Here is a 9,623-nt window from a genome sequence, read left to right as displayed (position 1 = left end):
TCTTGGTGAGTCGGATGGATGGGCAAGGTAAAAGAGTTCGATCCATAATCCAGCATTTTCCTGCCTAAGGGCTTACTCTCAGAGACTTACCTGGAAGCCCATCGGATCGTGAAGATGAATAAGAGTGAAGATGATGAGGCTGGGGCTGGAGAGCTGAGCAGGGAGGAGCTGAGGCAGATTGCAGGTGAGGAGGCAAGGGGGGGAATTGAAATTTGGCTTTCTTCAGAGGACAACCCCCCTTTCCCCCAAGTGAACAATCTCAACTTTCTGTAGAGGAGGATTTCTATGAAAAGTTGGCAGCCTCCATTGCCCCAGAGATATATGGACATGAAGATGTGAAGAAGGCACTTTTGCTCCTGCTGGTGGGAGGTGTGGACCAGTCCCCTCGAGGCATGAAGATCAGAGGTAAAAAGGAAATGAGGGGGGGAGAGGTTCAGGGTGAAGGAAGTAATTTGGGAGGAAAAGAATGGGAGGCCATAGAATATGAGAGTTGGCGAGCACAGGGAAGGTTTGGAAGAAATAGTACTGGGCATGGGGGGAGGGTAGACCACGAAGGTATTTTCTCTGTTGTTGGCCAACTTGCTTTGAAAGAATAGTCACTTAGGTCTTCCATTCCTCCAGGCAACATCAATATCTGCCTGATGGGGGATCCCGGTGTGGCCAAGTCCCAGCTCCTGTCTTACATTGATCGCTTGGCCCCCCGCAGTGAGTAATTTACGGGGAAGGGGCACATCCAGAACCACAATGTTGTTTATTTTTGTTCCTTGGGGGACTGGAAGGCAGGAGGAAGTGGAAAGAGCAGGTCTTGAGGTCTAGTGGAATGGGAAGGGAGACCTTACCAGTGCCGATACTGCACAGGACTCCAGCTCCCTCGCACTGTAGGCAGACACAGCAGTTCAGTGCAGACCTCACCTCGCTGTCTGTCTCCCTGTTCTTTGCCCTGTTCTCGCTCCCTTTTCCTTTTTGCTAAATGTGTCTGCTTCTTTCCTCTTCCTGACTCTCCCATTCAGGCCAGTACACAACAGGCCGCGGCTCCTCTGGGGTGGGGCTTACAGCAGCTGTGCTGAGAGACTCTGTAACTGGAGAGCTGACCTTGGAAGGTGGAGCCCTCGTGCTTGCTGACCAGGGCGTGTGCTGCATTGATGAGTTTGACAAGATGGCTGAGGCGGACCGCACAGCCATCCACGAAGTCATGGAGCAGCAGACTATCTCCATCGCCAAGGCGGGCATCCTCACCACTCTCAACGCCCGCTGCTCCATCCTGGCTGCCGCCAATCCTGCCTACGGGCGCTATAACCCTCGCCGCAGCTTGGAGCAGAACATACAGCTTCCTGCTGCACTCCTCTCCCGGTTTGACCTTCTCTGGCTGATCCAAGACCGGCCTGACCGAGACAATGACCTACGGTGAATGAAGCTGAACACCCAAAGAGACGTCCCTTAGTAGTACTGTGTGTGTGTGTATGGGTGTATGGGTGTATGAGGGGGAGGTGAAATCAGAAAAGGCTTCTATTCTAAGTCTCTGCCCAGGGAAAATGCAGAGCCTTCCTTTCTCACAGGAGACCAGTCCTTAGTTCTTGGGAAGTGGTGGGTCAGGGCTGAAATGCTTCTGAAGGCTTTCTGGAAATGTTTGCCCCTGCCGCACTGGGGGAACATTTAGAGTTAGGGCACAGGGTATGTAGCGCCAAAAAGAGTTACTACTTCCCTCTACCCTTCCCAGGTTAGCCCAGCACATCACCTATGTGCATCAGCACAGTCGGCAGCCCCCAGCACAATTTGAACCTTTGGACATGAAGCTTATGAGGTAGGAGGGCTGGGTAAGGATTGGTCTGTTTCATCCTGGTCACTAGCATTTTGGGCTCTGTGTATATGTCTCCTGAAAATATTTATCTTCAGATGTGTATTCTCCAAACTTCACCTGTAGCTCGAACATGTCTTGCTTGAGTCTGAGAACAGTGAGGAAACACTGGATTGGTCTCTAGGTCCATTCCCGAGTGTGACTGTGTTAGACTGGGTTCTCTAGAGAAACAAAAACCAGCAAAGTTTATATATAGAGAGAGAGAAATTTATCTTAGGAAAATGGCTCACACACGTATAGAAGCCAGCAAGTCCAAAGTTCCTGGATCAAACGTCAAGCTGGGGGCTTTTTCCAGCTCCCACAACCGCAGGGGCCAAGGAGCTCAAGGCTGGCAGGCAGTACACCGGTTGTAGATTCCAGCGAATGACGAATCCAAGATCTCCAGGCTGAACGGTGAACTGCTCACTCACAGACAGTTGTAGGCAGCACAACAGAATCCCAATCCACAGAAGAATGTCTCTCTTCCTAGGATGTCCCTGGATATACTGGAAGCAGGCCACACCCCTAAGGAAACTTCCCTTCAACAGATTGGCCACTCAGAACACAGTCATCTGATCCCATCATGGGAACAACCACACAGAACTGGGGTCTAGCCAAGTTGACACACAGCTCCAACTATCACAGTGACTGTATTTGTGTCTGATCTCCAGAAGACAAGGAGGTGTCAGTTCTTTAATACCACCACTGTCCTGTCTCAGAGGTGAGACAAAGCTGCATCCTTCATGGATACTTTATGTCACTGCTAAATGAAGGGTATGAGGGCTCCCTGTGAACCCTCAAATTTTTCTTCCCTTCTGTTTAACCCAAAGGAGCTCCGGTGGTACAGTGGTCAAGGCATTCAGCTGCTAACCAAAAAGGTCAGGAGTTCAAACACACCAATTGCTCCATGGGGGAGAAATGAGGTGGTCTGATTCTGTAAAGATTTTTAGTCTTGGAAACCCTGTGATACATGCAGTTCTCTATCCCATATAGTCGCTGAGTTGGAATTGACTTGATGGTGATGGGTGTGGTTTTGTTTCTTTTTTACTTAACCATACCTCCACTTTAAACAAAATAATTTGTTTTTCTTAGCCATGTCATATGCTAAGAGGCACATGTAACCGGTGGATTTGTCTTATTCCTACAAAGTCCATTTTCCTGAGAAGTTGAAAATTTGACATTTACTGGGGCCTATACTGTTTGAAAAGGCGCTCTGGTGGCAGTGTCTCGGGCATTTGACTGCTAACCAAAAGGTTTGCGGTTCACGTCCACCAGCCGCTCTGCGGAAGGGCAATGGGGTGATCTACTTCCATAAAGATTTACCACCTTGGAAACCAGTGGGGGTCGCTATGAGTCAGAATTGACTTATTGATTGGCAGTGAGTTTGCTTTTTGGAGTGATATTATTTGAAAGGAGCTCTGGTGGAACTGTGGTTAAGCCATTGGGCTGCTAATCAAAAGGTCAGCAGTTTGAATCTACTAGCCACTCCACACGAGAAAGATAAGGCAGTCTGGTTGTATGAAGACTTAAAGCCTTGGAAACCCAATAGGGGTCGCTCTGAGTCAGAACTGACTTAATGGCAGTGTGTTTGGTTTTGTGGTCACACTGTTGGAAAGGAGCCTTCGTGGCGCAGTGGTTGAGCACTTGGCTGCTCAATAGGAGAGAGATGTGGCACTGTGCTTCCATAAAGATACATAGCTTTGGGCATTTTATAGGCAGTTACACTCTATCCTACAGGGTCTTGGAAATAGGAATTGACAGCAATAGGTTACACTGTTTGAAGAAATTCATCAACAGTATCCAAGTCGAGTGAATAATCACCCATTAATTTCTTTGCTACTTAAAAGTTCCCCCTCCCATCAAGTTTTCTTAAACAGGGAACCCTCGTGCAGAAAAACAAATGCACGTATTCACTCCTCTCCTGTCTCCCTTTCTGCTTTCCCACGAACCCTCTTCCCACAGACGTTACATAGCTATGTGCCGCGAGAAGCAGCCCACGGTGCCAGAGTCACTGGCTGACTACATCACAGCCGCGTATGTGGAGATGAGACGAGAGGCTTGGGCTAGTAAGGATGCTACGTATACTTCCGCCCGGACCCTGCTGGCTATTCTGCGACTTTCCACTGCTCTGGTGAGTGCCCAGCCCCTTTTGCTGGAGAATGGTTGTGACACTGGCAACCTGCCTTAACACTGCTCTTTCTCCCACTTGCCTTTTCCCTTCCACTCAGGCCCTGCCGGGGCTAAAGTGCTGACAGTGCAGATAGTGATCCTCTCCATGCTACCGCACTGTGGGTACTTGCTGCTCCGGTAGGGCATGCACGGCGTCCGTGGAGGGCAAGGTGCCTCCCTGCTCCTCCATCCTTAGGAAGGGCCTGGGTGGGGTTCATTTCACTCCTGTGTCCTCGATCCTGTAAACCTTCATTGCGTCCTCACACCTTGGACCTTAGTCCTGGGGGCTCCAAAGTGCTGTTCGTGCAGGTAGTGTGATTACTTGACCTACTGCTGAGCTAGCACTTCCCGAGCCCCTGGGACACAACCTCTCCGCCAATCAGTTGCCTTCTTGGCGGAGCTCCCTAAGCTCCATCTGTCATGGTGGGGAGCCCAGTGGAGTTCAGAAGGGTCTGGTCTCCCTCACAGGACAGCTGAACACCGGGACTGGCCAGTGTTGAGAGGCGGAGACTTGGGCAATTGCTGGACGCTGCCCTGGGCATTGCACTTGTCTCGGTCTGACAGTGCCGGCCCAACACTGCGGATGTTTGGGGGAGATAATAGGGAGGGTGGGTCTCCACCACTTTTGTGAGTAAACAACATGTCACCCAACTTTTCTTAAAGCTGGAACAAGGGTGTTCCCTGACTTTGTTCCACCCCCCTCCTCTTGTTCCCATCTCTACCCTACCTTCCTCTCAGGCACGACTGCGAATGGTAGACATCGTGGAGAAGGAAGATGTGAATGAAGCCATAAGGCTAATGGAGATGTCCAAGGACTCGCTTCTAGGTGACAAGGGGCAAACAGCTAGGTGAGTAGTTTATTAGAGGATGAAACTGGGTCAACCTGACTGACTTGGGGGCAGATTTATCCATATGGCTTCTGTATGAGATTGGCCTCAGAACCCTAACACTTGAAACACTGTTGATGTTGGGTGTTGCTGTTTATACCCACTCTCACTTCCTTTAGGACCCAGAGGCCAGCAGATGTGATCTTTGCCACTGTTCGTGAGTTGGTCTCAGGGGAGCGGAGTGTCCGGTTTTCTGAGGCCGAGCAGCGCTGCATATCCCGGGGCTTCACGCCTGCTCAGTTCCAGGCTGCACTAGATGAGTACGAGGAGCTGAACGTCTGGCAGGTCAACACTGCCCGGACTCGTATCACTTTTGTCTGATTACAGCCTGAGACGCTGGGGTCTGCTGCTCTGTATGCCGTGCTTACCTGATCCTTTGGAAGGTCTGATGGCCTGGAGGGGAGAGAAGGGGCCCCTCTTTGCCCAGCGCTGCACTTAACTTTGTTTTATTCTTTTTGCTAATAAAGTGTTTGCAGATCACCTTTCTCTAATCTGGGCCTGTTAAAACAAGGTTTTGTGGGTTTTCTAGATTCATTCTTACTACATTCATTGAGTAAATTTCACTTAGTAAAGTACCTACTTTTTTTTTTTTTTTTTTACTGCTTTACAGAGATGACATGCGGGCGGGCCTCCACTTTGTGAGAGCCCCTTCTAGTTAGGTTGTAACTCCCCTCCCTATTCAGTCTCATTTATTGAGCCTCTTACTGCCGGTCGCCCTGTCTGGCTCCAGGGAAACAGAGCCAGTGGGAAACTCAGAGCCGGCCTGTTTGTTTCTTGTAATGGTTTCATTGCATACCTCATTACTCCCTCCCTAGTCCCCAGGTCCCACTCTGGGTTGTGTGTAAGGGATGCTAATAGCATAGTGGCTAAAATGCTTGACTGCTAATCAGAAGGCTGGCGGTTCAAACCCACCAGCCATTCCTCGGAAGGCAGGTTGGGCAATCCTACTTCCGTAGTGATACTGCCTTGGAAACCCAAGGAGGGGTCGCTATGAGTCGGGGCCGACTCAATGGCACATAACAAGATGATTAAGGGAGCTCTGGTAGCATAGTGCCTAAGGCACTTGACTGCTAACCAGAAGGCTGGCATTTCAAACCCTCCAGCCACTCCTCGGAAGATGGGGCAATCTACTAATGTAATGATACTGCCTCGGAAACCCAAGGAGGGGTTATAAAGTAATGATAGTTCTTGGGGCAAGCTCAGATAGGCACACATTATCGGTACAGAACACACTCCGTCCACACATGTTGGCAGTAATTGGGAAACAGCCCCTTCTTGGCACTTCAGTATCCTTAAGAATTCAGGCTTTGACTTATCCCTAATAACTAAAATGTGCTCAAAGAAATTAACTTGGGGAATTAGTTATCATTTATAAGGTTGGACTATAAATGTCCACATGACTGAGCATGGGTCATTTGAGTGGCAGTGAATTCCTATCACTGGAGGATGTCAAGAAAGGCTAATGATAAGAGGGGGTGCATAACTAAGCAGGCTGGGATGAAGGGCCGTAAGATCCAAGCTGAGAAGCCAGTGTGGTGCCTAACAGAGGACACAGCCACTGGAAGGCGTGCTGAGGGGCTGCTTCCTTTTATTAAAGACAAGAGGATTCTCAAAAAGGAGTGTAGCTCCCTCCCCTTTGGGACAGTAGTCTGACCCCTGGGCAGCATCCTTCAAGTACCCTCTCATCAGAAGAAGAGCCCCCGCATTCGCCTGCCGATGCCTTGTCGATCATAGAGGACGTTGAACTTGTTCACAAACTGGTTCATGGTGTTGCATGTTTTGGTGATGGTGCCAAGGTAGGCCATGAGCCCCACGTCATTGCATTGCTGGGAGGGAACAGAAAGAACCAGTTCCCCAGGGGTACCTTTACCAGATGCTCAGGGAACACCCAAGTCCCGTGTCCTGCATGCAGTAATGACAGTGTAAGCCCCGCCTCCCTGTCCCATGTTTTACACTCACATCATAAAAGTCTGTCTTGAACTTGTCCGTGCTGAGTACAGGGAGGCAGTGACAGAGTGCATAGGCCTCCCTCAGTATCTCATGGTTAAAGGGTACCTCCCCTAAAGGCACAAAAACAGGCTGCATTAACACGGAGGCTGTCCATTCCTCAGGGAGTGCAGGGAAAATGGCATGAATGCCAGGGAGGCGCTTGTCCTACCCGCTTCAGAGGCCTTGACATACTCCAAGATGAGCTTGACACGGCTGTGTAGCATTTTGATGGCACTGTGCTGTGCTATCAGGTGTTCGGCTACTGCAGGGACAGGGATGGGTGGAGGTTGAGAAGGCATGTGGCCTTCTTTGTACCCCCACTTGCAAGGAATCTCCTCCAGTCTCCATTACCAGTGGAGTTCTCGCCGCTGCCCGTGGCTGTCATTCGAGCCACGTGGTCTACACCGATGCGTTCGGCTTCTTCTGTGGCCAGAGTATAGGTCAGCTCAGCAAATAGCATGGTGGCCTATAGAGCAGAGGGCCCCACACGGTCAAAAGCAGGAACCAGGCCAAGAGCGGGATCTGAGGGTTGAAGGGTAGGGTTATTACCTCTCCATTGATTATATCGATGACAGATTCAAAAACGCTGACAGGAAGCTGTAAAGAGATGGAGAACCATTCTAACACCAAAGGTACCCAGAACTGGGCTAGGCTATTTCCACATTTTCTCAGTTTAATCCTCCCAAGAACCCAGTGAAGTAGAGGTGATCCCTTTTATGTAAGGAGGAAAATGCAAGTTCAGTGTTAAGTGATGACCTAAAGTCACATAGCTGCAGAATGGAGGTTCAGCTCAGGCATTCCCCAATGAAATAAAAGCAGAAGATGGGAATAAAAGATACAGTAAGAGGCATGGCTGAAGTGGGCATGGGCTCAGGATTACTCACATCTGTATGCTTGGTCATAGGGTTCAACTTAAGGAAGAGGGGACTCTCGATTATCTCACACACCTGGAACAGGAGGGATGTGGGACGAGAAAGTCAATGCCCTCTCCTCGTACCCTCGTCGGGTCTCTGCCCAGCATGTATATGGGTGAGCGTGTATACCTGCTTGTGGACGTGGATGTCGGAGGGGTCAGGCGGCCCCCCTGTGGTATACCAACCCAGAAACTCCAGCTCCTTGAATACCTGTTTAACTGGAAAGGGAAGGGACCAAAGAGCATAGTATTTCCTTAAACCATCCTTCCTTAATTTGAAGTTCCTGGTGTACTTCCCCCATGTGGTCCCCCCTGCCGTCTGCCCTCAAATCCTGGCTCAGTTAAGAATAATTTGGTTTTTACCCTGCCTTCTCTTTTTTTTTTTTTAATTTTTTTTTGGGGGGTCACATACCTGAACGCGTTCTTTTTTTCCTGCAATCTCTTAGGTACGCTCATCTTACTTCCCCTGTTCTCATCCCATTCTCCTGTTTATTCTCAACCCTGTCCATCTCTCCACTAATCTTCCCCACCACCCTTTGCTTTCACCCCCACTGCTCTCCCCCACTTCCATTCCCCTCTCACACTGCTCCTCCTTGGTGTAATAATATTCCTTGTCAATGATAATCTTCTCTTCCACGGTGTGGGACAGCAGTTCAAAGGAGTTCATCACCTCGATATTTCGGCCCTCCTGTTTCCCGATCAGAGCCCCAATCACTGGGGAAGAAGATAAATTAAGTGAGTCCGGGTAGCCCCAACTTAGGATGGGTTCCATTCTGACTCAAGTTGAATACCTCGCTTCTTTTTTCGTTTCACTTATTGTAAAACATTAACATTGACCACCTTCGAGTGAACATCTGCAAAGAGCATCATCAAGATACACACTGCAACACTGTGCGTAGTACATATTACTAACCGCAAGATGTATAAATACAAAACAAGACCAGAAGGTCGTAAGTGCCGTTTGTTAACTCGTAAATCAGGGGCTACCTGAATAAAGAATCTCGAAACTTTCCCTAATCGCCTGAGATCAGCATGAACCCAGGAGCCGGAAAGCAGCGATTTGAGGCAGGGGGAGTTGGCAGCAGTAGAAGGGAGTAGTTAACAGGGAGAAGTGCACCGTTGGGGGAAGGTGGCCAAAAGGAGAGGAGTTGGCGAATTATGCGAAGCACTCACCCTGCATAGGCCTCCCCTCCTGGGAGCGCATGCGGATCCAATGGTCTGAGATGTTGAGAATGACAAGGGGATGAAGAGCGACGGAAACGCTCCCTGTCACTCCGGAGGCCATCACGCTGGGGACAACTAAGGGAGAAGAGAAAGGGGAGAGGGTCAGAGTCCGGGACCCACGTTCCACCGTGGAGATGGGAGCCGGGGACTGCACAGTCCGGGCCCTCCATCCCTCCGGCGAGTTATCCCGGGGAAAACCGTAGCTGTTTGTCCTCCCTGGAGACCAGAACGGTCTTACTGCTCCCGGAAGGGTGTCGTCAGGAGCCGTCCTCCCCGGGCCCGCTACCTGATGCATCCACCTCCATCCCGGTGCTCCCTCCGGTCCCGTTCGCAGCAGCTGCCGCCGCCGCCATTTCCCCCGCGCCCGCCAGCCTTGGCCCCGCCTCCTGCTTTTCGGCTTCCGTAGAGAGCAGCTGCGCATGCTCAGTTGCCTGTGCTTGCCCTGGCGTTGGATGAGCGGTGGTCTAAGCGATCTGCAGTTACGCTTCTCACCGGTCGGTTGCAGACGGTGCGGGCGATCCTCGGGACGAGGAAAGCCGGAAGCTGTCAAAGCGCCAGAGCCCGACAGACTTTCGTAGACCTTGGCCCCGTCTCTAGCCAGCGGCTG

The 9,623-nt window shown here is 50.5% G+C and overlaps 2 protein-coding genes across 2 annotated transcripts in view; one reads left to right on the top strand and one right to left on the bottom strand.

Moving 5' to 3' along the window:
• Positions 1 to 5,211, top strand: part of MCM7 (minichromosome maintenance complex component 7) — a 9,255-nt gene extending 4,044 nt beyond the window's left edge. Inside the window, exons 7-14 of the mRNA XM_007955824.2 lie at positions 54 to 184; positions 274 to 405; positions 622 to 705; positions 1,011 to 1,404; positions 1,718 to 1,801; positions 3,797 to 3,965; positions 4,742 to 4,851; positions 5,010 to 5,211. Of these exons, the coding sequence (XP_007954015.2) occupies positions 54 to 184; positions 274 to 405; positions 622 to 705; positions 1,011 to 1,404; positions 1,718 to 1,801; positions 3,797 to 3,965; positions 4,742 to 4,851; positions 5,010 to 5,211 (1,306 nt within the window). The remainder of the gene's footprint in view (positions 1 to 53; positions 185 to 273; positions 406 to 621; positions 706 to 1,010; positions 1,405 to 1,717; positions 1,802 to 3,796; positions 3,966 to 4,741; positions 4,852 to 5,009) is intronic.
• Positions 5,212 to 6,575: 1,364 nt separating this feature from the next.
• COPS6 (COP9 signalosome subunit 6) lies at positions 6,576 to 9,369 on the bottom strand. The gene is made up of 10 exons (XM_007955823.2): positions 9,303 to 9,369; positions 8,966 to 9,091; positions 8,375 to 8,506; positions 7,923 to 8,011; positions 7,764 to 7,826; positions 7,429 to 7,476; positions 7,231 to 7,345; positions 7,049 to 7,141; positions 6,850 to 6,950; positions 6,576 to 6,716 (listed from the first exon to the last, which is right to left on the bottom strand). Exons 1-10 carry the CDS (start codon positions 9,367 to 9,369, stop codon positions 6,576 to 6,578), a joined length of 975 nt encoding a protein of 324 aa, XP_007954014.1.
• Positions 9,370 to 9,623: the final 254 nt, after the last annotated feature.

This window comes from Orycteropus afer, unplaced genomic scaffold (assembly GCF_000298275.1).
Source record: "Orycteropus afer afer isolate SDZICR_OR568_19922 unplaced genomic scaffold, OryAfe1.0 scaffold00542, whole genome shotgun sequence".
In the NCBI taxonomy this organism is placed as follows: Eukaryota; Metazoa; Chordata; class Mammalia; order Tubulidentata; family Orycteropodidae; genus Orycteropus; species Orycteropus afer.
This window is presented reverse-complemented; position numbering and strand designations above follow the sequence as displayed.

Excerpts from the sequence above, each read along its gene's own strand:
- COPS6 (XM_007955823.2), bottom strand. The coding sequence starts at position 9,369 with ATGGCGGCGGCGGCAGCTGCTGCGAACGGGACCGGAGGGAGCACCGGG. Across the intron at positions 9,092-9,302 it reads GATGGAGGTGGATGCATCAG|TTGTCCCCAGCGTGATGGCC; the intron begins GTAGCGGGCCCG and ends CTTCTCCCTTAG. Across the intron at positions 7,346-7,428 it reads TCGATATAATCAATGGAGAG|GCCACCATGCTATTTGCTGA; the intron begins GTAATAACCCTA and ends TCTGCTCTATAG.